At 28.9% G+C, this 13517-nt stretch overlaps 2 protein-coding genes across 2 annotated transcripts; one reads left to right on the top strand and one right to left on the bottom strand.

The window, feature by feature from the left end:
* Window positions 1-5738: 5738 nt before the first annotated feature.
* LOC129288260 (uncharacterized) lies at window positions 5739-7119 on the bottom strand. Its single transcript, XM_054924767.1, has one exon. The coding sequence runs from the start codon at window positions 7050-7052 to the stop codon at window positions 5739-5741; it is 1314 nt and encodes a 437-aa protein (XP_054780742.1). The 5' UTR covers window positions 7053-7119.
* A 3564-nt stretch (window positions 7120-10683) lies between these two features.
* Window positions 10684-12175, top strand: LOC129287426 (uncharacterized). Its single transcript, XM_054923577.1, has one exon. The coding sequence runs from the start codon at window positions 10828-10830 to the stop codon at window positions 12094-12096; it is 1269 nt and encodes a 422-aa protein (XP_054779552.1). The 5' UTR covers window positions 10684-10827; the 3' UTR covers window positions 12097-12175.
* Window positions 12176-13517: the final 1342 nt, after the last annotated feature.

Genomic DNA, 13517 nt, shown 5'->3' with positions numbered 1-13517 from the left:
GATATTCTTTTAAAATGGTTTTTTCTTTCCCTTCTTCATATTATATTCCATCCTTTCTGATTTCATCATTTCTAAGTTATCTCCATAACAAGTTTACTTGCTTGGATCATAAACATATGCTAACATTATGGTATCTGAAATTACTGAAGAAACAGATGAAGATCAGCCTAACTGGTTTATCGACACAAAAGCTCAAAAGGAAAAGATTATGCAGATTATACGGCACCAGAAATCTCTGCATTCTTCATCTTCATCTTCGTTATCATCGTCTTCAACTTCATCATTACTTGCATCTTGTTCATCATCATCATCATCATCCTCGCGCAAAAACTTGTTGGAACTGATGAAAGAAGGAAGCACGTCACTAGGAAGATTGTTTGATATGGAGCATACCAGTTTGGCCGCACATTTTGAGTATTACAGTGGGTCGCCATTGATAAAGCCTATACCTCTGTGGGGTAGTGACTCAGAGCTTGAGTACGAGGATCCATGGGCGATGATCATGATGCAGATAGGGCACACACAGTTTTATGGAAGTGATGATAGAGAAAGTGGGTTAGCTTCGAAAGGTAGCTTCTTCAATCTTGTTGATGAAGATTTTGGAAATGGGTTCAAACCTAGGAAGCGCAGGTTGACTAGAAAGAAGTCCTTTCGCAGATTACCAGGATTAGGGATTTGGATATGTGGAAGATTCAGAATTAGGTTTAGACGCGTGAAACTTTTGATTTGTGAGAATCTCAGAAGGAAACTGCAACTTCGCTTCAGGTATTGAATTCTCAGTTCTGTAGGTTTGTGTGTGTGTATAGAACAGGCTTTTAATATTTTATAATGATGTATTCTTAAGTATATCTTTAACTTTAATTCTCGTAGCCATTATTGGTGAGATTTAAGAAATTATTTTTTGTTCATAAAAAAAAAATCATGTTTTAAATGGCAGTCTACGATTTGGAGATAATAGTTAAACTCCATGTTGTGTCTTTAACACTATAGAGATCGAGCTTACTTCTAATTAACCATCTTGGGGGGGAAATATCCTTAAGAAGTTAGAACACAATTTGAAACTTGGTGACAAACTGACAAAATGTCATCAAGTTCAGAAAATTAAGTATAACGCATCAGCGAATACTGTTCATATTATTTATAGTATTTGAATTTTTAATTTATTTTTATAATATTCTTCTTAAAATATAACAATAATTTGTATATATTTATATATATGATGAGAAAATATTGATAAAATCATAAGAACTATATATATACTTCCTCCATCCTTATATATAAGGAATTTTTTATAATTTTTTTATCCTTAAATATAATATATTGTTAACATATTTTTTAATAAATGAATCATTATATCCTTATTAAATTAAAAAGAGAAAAATATGAATGTTCTAATTAATTTATTTTAAAAAAAGAGATTTATTTTTTATTTATAATAATTAAAAATAAAATTAAAATGTTGCTATATTTTTAATGAAATAATTAATTTTTATTAATTTATATAATTTTATTAAAAATATTTTATATACAAAAATAGAAAGAATATATATAAAAGAATAAATTAATTTGAACCTATTTCCATCCCATTCCATCGTCCTTGTCTTGTCTTGTCTTGGGATCATGCCAACATTATTTTCATCATCAAAAGTCAACGAAATGTTTTTCACATTTAAAATGAGAAAACATAACTTTAATCTTTACATTTTATTTAAGTTTTGTTATAAATTTTCATACTTTTTTTTAATATTATAAATTTTTATATTTTTACTTTTTAGTATTTTAAATTCCTTCATGAACGATGTTATAAGGACCTACAATATTAAGAAATAAAAATATGAAGATTTAAAATACTAAAAAATAATATAAAAACATATAATAAAACTTAAGCAAAGTTCAAAAATTTAAAGTTATATTTTTTCTTTAAAATATCATAAAATTTTCAAGCTATGGATATTCACAGATAATTTTATTTTATATAGCCCAACCACATACCTAAAAAAATATAACAATTTGAAATTTGAAACTCAATTAATACTATGGAGTTAATTTATAAAAATCATTTATAATTAAATCATAACCATAAGTTATTTTTCATAAATAAGTGCGGACGAAGTATTAAAAAAGTGCGCAAATCAAACATGTGCGCAAGCCATTTAAAAAAAAAAAGCTAATAAAAAAAAACAGAAAGGAGAAAAAAGAAACAGACAGTGGGCACGGATGATGATTATCGATCACACGTGAGAATGAGGAAAACAAAAGAATGATACACTAGAGTTATTTTCTTTTTTCTTTTTCAAAATAAGTGTTGCAGAGCTTATCAGTTTGATGATAATGAAATGATTTTAAACTTCTGGTTTAGCAGGATAAAACGCTTATTATGAGATTGTTTTACCAAAAAATTAAAAAAAAAATCTTTTGAGATTGATCTTGGTTGATATCTTAGCAAACTATGGGCACCTTATCCGATAAGATTGAGGATACGTCTCCTTACAACCAATTTTGTCAACAAAATAGAGAATATTGTTTCTTTACACACACACACACACACACTTCTTTTCTGAATATATGTTGATAGATATATTCTCCTTTTCTTTCAAAATAAGTAGTATACTAATATAATTTAAGGTAATTAGGAAGAATCAATGAAATTATTGAATGTGTAACTTAGATGGTACAAAGGTATAATTATGTTTGATTAAAATATCGTTGTATTGAACCTCTATCTATCTCTAACACATACATTTCTAAATTTTAAAATAAAAAATTGTGAGTTGAATATTACATTCTCATCTTAGTAAAGGACTCGATCCATAACATAAAAAGTGCATATCAAAATTATCTTTAGACTATTCCTTTAACAAGATTTTTTTTTATCATACACCTACGTATCTTTCTATTAAAAATAATCATATTCAAGGCATTGTTAAATGTTCAACTATGAGTTTTGATTTGTGATAAGAAACCAATAAGGTCCAATTTTTTCTTTCTTAAAATGATTATCAAGTTGTGCCATGTAACACTCTAACTTTACTAACTAAAAACTTACTCAAATACCATGGCAACAAAAATATGTAAAATGATAAAAAATAATTACTACGGTATAATAGTTTGAAACCAAATCTCAATTTTATATATATATATATATATATATTTAAAAAGGTAACCATGTTAGAAAAAGTTATTTCAAATTTCAAAGAGCTATTATTGTTATAAAAAGATTCAACTAAGGTATAAAAGTTTAAGGTTAATATTTCTTTTTTATAAAATATTGAGACTTGTGAACATTATGCTCAAATATCTATCTTTGTAAAAGCTTCAGTGCAAAAGTCTTATTATAAAATATTTAATCCATATAAATAAATCATCAATAAAAAATAAACAAAGCAATAAGTAAATCCCAAATGAAAGTCTTAAATTGACAATTGATTATTTTATAAATTCAAACGGGACTCAAGGCTTATTTAAGCCAAGCCTTAAGCTTTTAGACGCTTCTTCTTTTTGCTCTATTGAGCTTACCTAAAAATGTTAAAGAAGATGTGAGTACTAATATATCAATAATCTAAAATTTAACCATACATGCACAAACTATAACTACACAATTATAAAACAATTATACAAGTGTTCATGAGAATTATTCAGTAATGATATAAGAATTTCATAAGATATAGCTTATAACATACTAATAATCAATACTGATAATCTTTCTTATTACTCTATCTTTTCTTATTCCGCTGACTAGAACCATGCATATGCTTAAATGTGGTCTAGCTTACATGTTGAACTAACCAAGCTTTGAAGGTGTACTTAGTCAAAGGTACAAAGTCCAAACTCAGACTATAGCTCTCCTCCTTGAAGAACCCAATAGGAAGGGTCATTATCCCACATTCCCTCTTTACAAACCTCACCAGGTAAGTATTGAGGAATGAGGCTTTGAAAGAGGCCAATTATTGTGAGCGCAATGGAAGCAAACCACATGGTCACTAATTCATTTGTACATCAACATCATCATCTTCTCATCAACCATTCTCCTATACATACTAGACATATACAACACTTATATTGCATACAAGCATGCTTGAAAAGAAATAAAAATATCTCATTCAATTAACTCAATTTACAAGCATGTTTGAAAGAAATAAACTACTCTTCAATAATATACAATTTTCATAAAATATACATTGTTAATCTATATTCACAAGCATGCTTGAAAATAAAATGCTAACAATAATATATAGCCAAGCTATAAGCATGCTCGACAAAATTTAAGTAACATATAAATTTCTCACATTTAAATTTATGATTATTCACATTTATTATCAAACACAAAGTTTGTACACATATGAAAAAATCTCGAGTTACCTGTTCTCCTTTAGCTTGGAAATAGTCACACGTCAGTCCAGGCAATAAAGAGCTTTCAATGAGAGTTTACAAAAGTCACACATATAAAAGTATTAAAATTTAAAACTACCAAAGAATTTCCTTAAAGCTATTATGAGATTATCCTAAAGTTATTTTTGGGCCTTGAAGCCACCTTGGAGAACCCAAAATGTTCTTTTAAATCCATACCCTTTTATATCAGCCAGTTTGTCCATATTTATATTTCTAATGAATTTTGTACAAGTTAAAAGCATTCATATAAAGCCTCTGCTCGTCTCAAATCTTTACTTTTTCCCTAAATTCTCACGCTAAGAATTCTCAAACCTCGTAAACAATTCATATAGAGATTAAACTTCCTAAAATCTTAAAATAGATCTAGATATATTATTAGAAAAATTTTCTATTAGAAAAAAGAAAAAAAAAAGACTCTAATAGATTGGACCCTAGATTTTTCACGTTCAAGAATTTTAAAACTAGGAAGATAAGTAAACATAACCAAAAATTTAAAACACTTACCTGATATAGTAGAAAAATTCAAATCGAGATATCAGAATATATTCCTAAATCTAAACTCTGACTCGCGTTGGCTCCTCTCTTTTTCTCACACTCACAGCTGCCTCGGCTGGAATGAAGCATAAACGTGTGTGGGTTTAGGTAGATAAATGAGTGGAGTGGGCTTTGGGCCCACACGCATGAATTTTTATCTTTCTCCTTCTTGTATATATAAATATATTACAATATTATTTCGCAATTATAAATTATAAATATATTTATATACGCCTATCCACTCTTGCATATATACACATATATTAATTTTATTATCTTTTTATTGTTATTATTTTTCTCAAAATTAAATATTTATAATTTATCTTATTTTGGGTAAAAAATTTTAACTTATTTTATCTATTTTTAAATTTTTTTATTCTCTATAAATACTAAATAATTTCACAAGTCTCAAAATTCCATTCCTATGTTTCAAAATTTCCTTCTTATACCTCAAAATTTTTTATAATTAAGTTATTACTTAGAGATTAAAATTTAAGATGTTACGTGCTAGATTCAAATATCAATTTTAATTGTAAATGTTGCCACTTCTTAATCTATATTTTCATGGGCTAGAATGGACCATACTTGAGCTAAAACCAATTGAAGCTTTGGCAATAGCCACAAGTTTAAATATGGGTTAACGATAAAAATTATAAATTTACATTGAGCCATGAAAATGAAAAAAAAGAATATTATTGCACTGAAGTCATGATTAAGGCATGAATATCTGACATTAAAAAATACAATAAAAGTATTTACATAAAAGAAAATATATGTTATTAATTAGTCAATCAGGGAAGATGTACACCAACATTTCAAGAAAAGTGATAAGATATTAGCAATTTGAGGAGGCTTCCTTCTTCAATTGTCAAATTCTTACTTTGCTTGTTCCACAAGTGAATTCCATAAGTCTCTCCACTTTTCAGTTCATCCAATTTTGCTTCAATCCATCTTTCTTCCTCCTCATTCCTTGGCTTCTTAAACAATTGTTCAACCTGCTTCCAATCCACCGGATAAAACGACGTCGGAGGCAAAACTCTGAAATCCAACCCACCCTCTTCCCTCACCCTCTCCACCACCCTAGAAACCATGTAAGGACCATTATACCCCCACTTGTTCCCATCAAAACTTCTTTCAAATTCTTCAATGAACCGAAACACGAGAGGGTGATTCTTGTCAAACACAAGAACTGCATTATTCAATCTTGTCCAGTTCTTGGAAACCTGGTCCATGCTTTGGGCAGCAATGGAATTTCTTAGCCTATGAAAGGGTTTTAGAACTATGAAATCTGTGTCTAAGTAGATTCCTCCATACTTGTACAGAATCACTAGTCTTATGAGATTCGATAGATTTTGTGACAGAGGAATCTTACCAGGGTCCTTCTTCCCTTTTCTCAGATCATGAAGCCATGCTTTTGCTGGAGTCTTGCGAAACAGACTCGGCAAATCTGGTGTCACAGCTTGAACTTTGAACCCCCGATGAATCAGTGGCCTTAGAATCTTATTCCCTTGTTTGGAATTCAAAGTTATCGAAACGATGATCAAACACACCTGAGGATGAAACTTGAAAAGGGTTTCCAAGGATAACAATTCCCTGCTCCCAAACAACCTCGCTGGGGATATCCAGGTCATGAAAAACCGAGCTTCACATTCTTCATTGCTTAAGAACCCCACAACTCTGGTGTGAAACTGACGAGTGAGGTTGTTGGATTTGAAAATCTTGAACTCGTGAAGGTTCTTTCGAAACCAGTTGATCCTTTGGTATTTTGTTGCGAGGTTCAATGGCGGTTCTGGAGCCTTCTGATCATCCTCATCGACTTGTTGCGTGGGAATATTTGAAGAAGTAAGAAAGATTGAGCGCGAAAGTGTTGTCACTGTTCCTTTTGTGGGTATGGGATTCTGCAAATCTATTAAAGAACAACGTAGGAAATAATAATCATGGCTCGTTGTTTGGTACTTGTGGACACACAAAATTATACAGGCAAAGAAAGTGATTGTGGAGAAGATGGAGAAACTGGCACGTCGAAGCTTTTTCTTTGTTCTGGTGTACCGTCCAAGCTTTCTCTGATAAAACATTGTATGATGATCAATATTTGAATCTGCAAAAAAAGATTCCATTAGAGAGTACATAACGAAATTCTTGCGGGTGTCGGGGAAGATAAATCTCCAAGATTATGCACATGGAGAAGAGATGGCTCGGAAGAGTCCGGTTAGGAGATGGGATTAATTGGTTTAATTTATTATTTTTTATGTAATTACCTGATCATCCATTATTGCAACTCATGAGTTTGAAATCGGATATAATTTTAGTAATTTAAAATTTAAGATTTACATAAAATTATTTATTTTCAAATATAATTATCATTCCCTCAAATAAGATTAGACTTGATTTTTTTTTTGCCCACATATGATATGAGAAAGAGTAATAAGACTAAAAGAGAGATTGATCTTAATAGTGTAATATTAAATTTATGCTGTATACACACACGCACGCGCACGTTAGATTTAATTTTCCCGTGTTATTTTAATTTTAACTGCCAAATTGTATTTTGTGTTTATATTGTTTATAACCGTTGCTAAGTTTAAATAGAATTTACCCCTTAAAGTAAAAAGAAAAAAAGAATTACCTTTTGGCTCTTTTTCTATAACTTTGAATCGTTAAGATGAAATATCGGGATCTCAATCTTGTCTTGTTAAAATATAGATGATATCATAGATAATATATATATATATATATATATATTTGGATGTTATATTAGATTAATACTAATTTAGTTTAAGTTTGATAAAATCATAAGAAGGAAAAACTATTTTCTATAATTTTTTAGAGCAGCTACATATTTAGAGCTTAAACTCTAAATCATTATTGGTTAAGATATCAGTATCACTACCCTCTACAAAGTGAGCTATGTACTCATTGGTTAGAGCACTCTTGGCATTGGGTTCAAGAAATCAAGTCACATACAATAATATGTTTCTTTGATTGATCAATGAGAGTTTATTCAAAAAAGAAAAATCAATGAGCCTATGTTGTTTTGTATAATTAGGATTAAAATCCTTAATTAATTAATGTCACCATAAATTAATAAATATTTTTCTAGGCCTTGCCAAATTTGACAAGGTTTGAGCGTTATATCTTGAAATAAAACGAATTAATGAAGATCATTAAGAACTTGTCAAAAAGAAGCTATTAAAAAAATAAAATACTAGTTTTCCATGTGAAAAAAATAAAATACTAGTTTTCCATGTGCAACAAGCAAAGGAATATACATATATATATATATATACACATATATATATATATATATATATACTTCTTTCGTTTTTATTTATAATAGAAACTAAACTTTTTTTATATATAAATAAAATTACATTTTTTAATAAGTATTTATTGCTAATTTTTTAAATTATCCCTTATAATTTTATCATTCATAATCACAAAAAATAATTAATAGAGGCTTGATTAACACAATTAATTAAGGATATTATAGTCTAGTTTTTTTATTTACAAACATAATTAACATAGTTAATTAATTTTTCTTGAACTGTGTAGTACAATTTTTTTTTATAAATATAGACAAAAAAAGTATGTATATATGTGTGTGTGTTCTACCATGCTGGTTTAAAAAAAAATAATTTTTGTGTGTGCGCGTGTGTGATTTACTATTTATATCATCATCATCTTTATAAGGTGAATAATTTATTTTTATGCAATGAGCAAATAAGAAATATAATGTACTATTCATAATTTTAATATTTATAAATAGTATAAATTATTATAATACTTATATTTTATATTAATGTTGAGATCAGATTTGTGATACTTAAAAATGCAATATTTTAACGTGAAAATTACAGAAAAAAGCTATCTATATATTACGAAGAACTTCAAAGTGATTAAGTTAAATAAGTCCAAAAAAATTGTTGCCAACTATTTTTCGCATTTATTCATAATTATTACTCCTTTCGTTTGAAAATATAAAATATTTTTTAATTAAATTTCATTCTTCAATAAATTAGTTACCTACTTTCTAACTAATCATATTTTTTCATATTTATTCCTATTAAACACTTTATAATAAATATAAAGTCATCATCAATAGGGACACTTTTGGAGAAAAGGCAATAATTATACCTCAAAAAATTAAAAATACCTTATATTTTTAACATCTAACTCTTCAAAAAATATTTTATATTTTTTAATGGAAGGAATATCTTTCTGTTCTCATTTTATTTTCAAATAAGCAAACTGCACATTGGAAAAAATGATTACACATGGATTGAAATTGCTAATGCTTTGGAGAAAATTGGAAGCAATGTAGAACTAAATTCATTCACCGAAAAAATGCAGAGTGATAGAGATTAAAAATTACTAAAAAAAAATTAATGTGGGCATGAATCAATCAAAATTATATTCTAATCATGGAACACATTGACAGTCAAATTAAAATATAATTCTCTAACAAAATTTTAAGTCTAATTTACTTTTCTGGCGTTGCCTAATCTTAGGGACTTTATTTGACTATGAAACTATAAGCTTGGTTCTATGATAAAAATAAAATAAAATAAAATACCATTCAGATAACTAGAAGAAAATTATGGCCTAAGATTTCTTTTCAATGAATATATTTTCATAATTAAAACTGTACATTATTTTGGAGTGGTATAATATTAAAAGAGGATATTGTAGTTAATTACTTACCTGATCTTTGTGAGTAATTGCAATCTTTTTTATTAATTTGTCAATCAAATAGGAGGCAAGAATTGTAGTTGGAGAAAGTTCAAATAATCTCTGAAGCAATGTAGAAACTATAAACTTATCATATAAAAAATATGATAAGTCACACAAGTCATAAAACGTATAACTTAATTCTTAGACGTGAATATATAATATGCAACTCATCTAACTTACTCTAATAAAAAAAAAATTATGTGATAAGACGTGAATATGACTTCTCAAACTTAGCATATAATTAATATCAATATAATTTGAGTGCCAAGGCCAAAGTTATCACTTGTCACTCGTGTGACTTTGATCTCCAATCTTTAATAAAATAAAATACAAGAGTGATCGATCTTTCTATTAAATTTTTACAACCTTGCGTATATATTATTATGCGACAATGACATTAAAGTCACAAAATAATTAATTTATGCATGACAATTTGGTCATTGACAGAATTTTTTAAAATATCAATTGTCAATAGTGATTCAAACAATTCTAAATTCAAGCATTTTAATCATAAATAAAATATTTAAAATTTAAATATAACTCTCATTTTATAGTTATGATTTTTGTTTGTAATTGTTTGAATTAATATTTAAAATTTATTTTTTAAAAAAATTTGTCGAGACCTAACTATCAAAATTTCAGGTTGAGACTTTATTGACATTCTCTCTATTATTAAATAGTAAAAATAATGTTACATAGTTGGATTTTTTTGGCTAGAACATAGGTTGTTTCGCTCATGCTAAATGATATTTAAATAGAAAAATATTTTTAATTATAAATTTAAAAGATAATGATACTTTTAATTAAAATAAATTTTAAATTTATATAATTCAAATTCAAGATAGAAGGATAAACTTCATCTTAAAAAAAAAAAAAAAAACAGAGTGGAAGAGAGAAGGGATAATGATAATTGAATTCCGCAAGAAAGTTAATATAAAATAAAGATTTTTAAATTGTAAATATAGTAGTTTAAGAAAGAATAAGAAGGTATCTGCGGCTGCAAGCCGGATTCAACCATATATCGCCTGACTAGGCGATGCACCACAGTTTCTTCCAAATTTGACGAATTCATTATCATTTATTGTTAATTTCAGTCTTTCCTTCATATTGTATTCCTGAAAGCTATACATTTTCCTGCTGGCTACCTCTGTCTCATCATCTCACCATCATCGGATGCTCTGTACAATGTTTGATCGCAGGATTCTTATACGTGCCAAACTCTGTATCATGTTCTTCTTCATCACTCTCTCTGCAATTCTTCTTCTTCTCTGTGAAGACATAACTATCTCCTATTGTTCCTTAAATAATAAAGCTCCTGAGAAGTTTCAGTTACAATTGCAGAAACCCAGAATTCAGAAAGCAATACAGCCAACGCTTTCCCACGTACTCGTTGAAGAAGAAGAAGAAGATAATGATGATGATCAAGGAAGCCAGAAGCCTCTGATTCCTCCATTGAATGTCACAGAAAAGGAAAGGATCGCTTGGTTCCGGAAAAGGTTTCACGACTTCAAGATTTTCGATTCAAGAAGCAATTTAACTCGTCAGTTTCATGCTAGAGTTTTAGGACTCTTCAGCCATGGATGTGAGGCTCAGTTCTTCATGACTTGGATTTACCCTGCGAATCTGTTTAGAAGCAGAGAACTGTTATCCGTAGAATCTCTTTTCAAGGCTCATCCTCGGGCATGCTTAGTAATCCTATCAAGAACCTTAGATTCCAAACAAGGGTACAGAATTCTGAAGCCTCTGATTGATCGTGGTTTCAAAGTTGAGGCCGTGACACCGAATCTGCCATTTTTGTTTCATAAAACTCCAGCAGAAAAATGGCTTCATGATCTGAGAAAAGGGAAGAAGGACCCAGGTGAGATTCCCTTATCTCAGAACCTATCAAACCTAATAAGACTTGTGGTTCTATACAAATACGGAGGAATCTATCTGGACACAGATTTCATAATCCTTAAACCCTTCAAAGGATTAAGGAATTGCATTGGAGCACAGAGTATGGGCTCTGTCTCCAAACAGTGGACTAGATTGAACAACGCAGTCCTTGTCTTTGATAAGAATCACCCACTTTTGTCACAATTCATAGAAGAATTTGCGTTGAATTTTGATGGTAACAAGTGGGGATATAACGGTCCATATTTAGTCTCCAGAGTAGTGGAGAGAGTGAAAGAAGAAGAAGATGGTTTGAACTTGACAGTGTTACCTCCAATGGCGTTTTATCCTGTGGATTGGACCAGAATAGGAGGGTGGTTTCAGAAGCCAAAGAACAGGGGCGAAGCAAGATGGGTCAAAGACAAAGTGATTCAGCTCAGAGGAGAAACTTATGGGGTTCATCTGTGGAATAAATGGAGTGGCAAATTGGCTATTCAAGAAGAAAGTGTTATGGCAAGACTTATATCACAGCATTGTCTAATTTGCAGTCATGTATATAATAGTTCTTAGCTATGATTTTTCTTTTGTGAACTCAACATGTCGGTTTTATTAGAAAGGCAAGAAAAAGTTGGTACTTGGTGTTTTTTTTTTTTAATGAAAACACTTTACAGGGATGGAGATAGAAGTAAGTCAAGCAACTTATAAGAAACTCACAATTTAACCTACTTCATGTCTGATTTGACTTATTTACTAAAAAGCTCTAATTAAGTTCAAATATTTATCTAGACCTATTTAAATAAATAGGTTAAGTCTATTTTACAAGTACAAGATCGTGAGTCTTACAAATCAATCTATTTACATATATATTATATAATGTGTTAAATATATATATATATATATAATTTGTAATATATGCATAATATTAAGAAATCAGAAAATAATCAATTACATTACCTTTCTTTAACTCCTTTCTTCTTATTCTTCCTCCATTGAAAATCAAAAGCACTAGACATGTTCTTCATTACCGGTTTCATCATTTAATTTTTAATCGAGATATATTCTTTTTCATTTCTAGCTTCTTGGTGATGTTTTCAATCATATTATATTTATATATTCAATTTTTCAATAATGTTCTTGCATTGCATTTTATTGTATTTTAAGTATATTTGTTAAAAAAAATTTAAGTCAAACCATTCTTTAAATAAACTTAGATCTAAGCTATATAAAAATAAAAAGTTTATATATGCCTCAGGCTTAGCTCAAGCCTTTAGCCTACTACAAAGCGAAAACCTAATTTGGCCTCAACTATTTTCAACAGGAAAGAAAGACATGTTTACCTAGCCTACCAATTTAATAATCTTCTATGTTTACATTTTCAATTTAAAAAACAAGTTCTCAATAATTGTGGTTCTCATGTTATATATCTATGTATATAACCTCATATTGAGTGCAATGAGATCAAATTTGAGGATAATCAAGTCAGGGTAGCTTTGCCAAAAATATACTATATTTCTTTTCTTTCTTTTTCATTGCTAGTGGTAAGATATTATTATTTGATTACATATTATATATTTAAAATTCGTACTGGACAAATAATTTGAGGGGTTCAACTTCTTTTCTTCTATTTTTTCTGCATCATCTTAAAATTAGAATCAGGCTCATAATCAGGTTTTATGATTTTTCTTAAGAATAAAATCACCATGTCTTGCGTGAGGGGAGCAACCTTATTTGGGCCTGACTAATTAACATTTGAATCAAGTTATAATGTGAATTATATATAAAAAAAAAGTTATGACGTGAATTTCATATAAAGAAAAAAGTTATAATGTGAACTTGTTATTAAACAAAGTTACAATGTGAATCTTGCATCTAATATTTTAGTTAGAAAAGTAAATTGAAGTTGTATTCAGGAATCAGGATCATGCGATTTCTTAAGAAATGTATTCACGTCATCTTGTGAAATCAATGTATTTTTTTTAATTGTTAATTGT

The sequence above is a fragment of the Prosopis cineraria genome, unplaced genomic scaffold (genome assembly GCF_029017545.1).
Source record: "Prosopis cineraria cultivar Desert tree isolate PC_DT_omini unplaced genomic scaffold, ASM2901754v1 PC12, whole genome shotgun sequence".
Classification (NCBI taxonomy): domain Eukaryota; kingdom Viridiplantae; phylum Streptophyta; class Magnoliopsida; order Fabales; family Fabaceae; genus Prosopis; species Prosopis cineraria.
Note: the sequence above shows the minus strand (reverse complement) of the source record. Positions and strands in the feature narration are given on the sequence as shown.

Bases quoted from the DNA above. Each gene is read 5' to 3' on its own strand.
- LOC129288260 (XM_054924767.1), bottom strand. From the start codon at position 7,052: ATGTACTCTCTAATGGAATCTTTTTTTGCAGATTCAAATATTGATCAT.
- LOC129287426 (XM_054923577.1), top strand. From the start codon at position 10,828: ATGCTCTGTACAATGTTTGATCGCAGGATTCTTATACGTGCCAAACTC.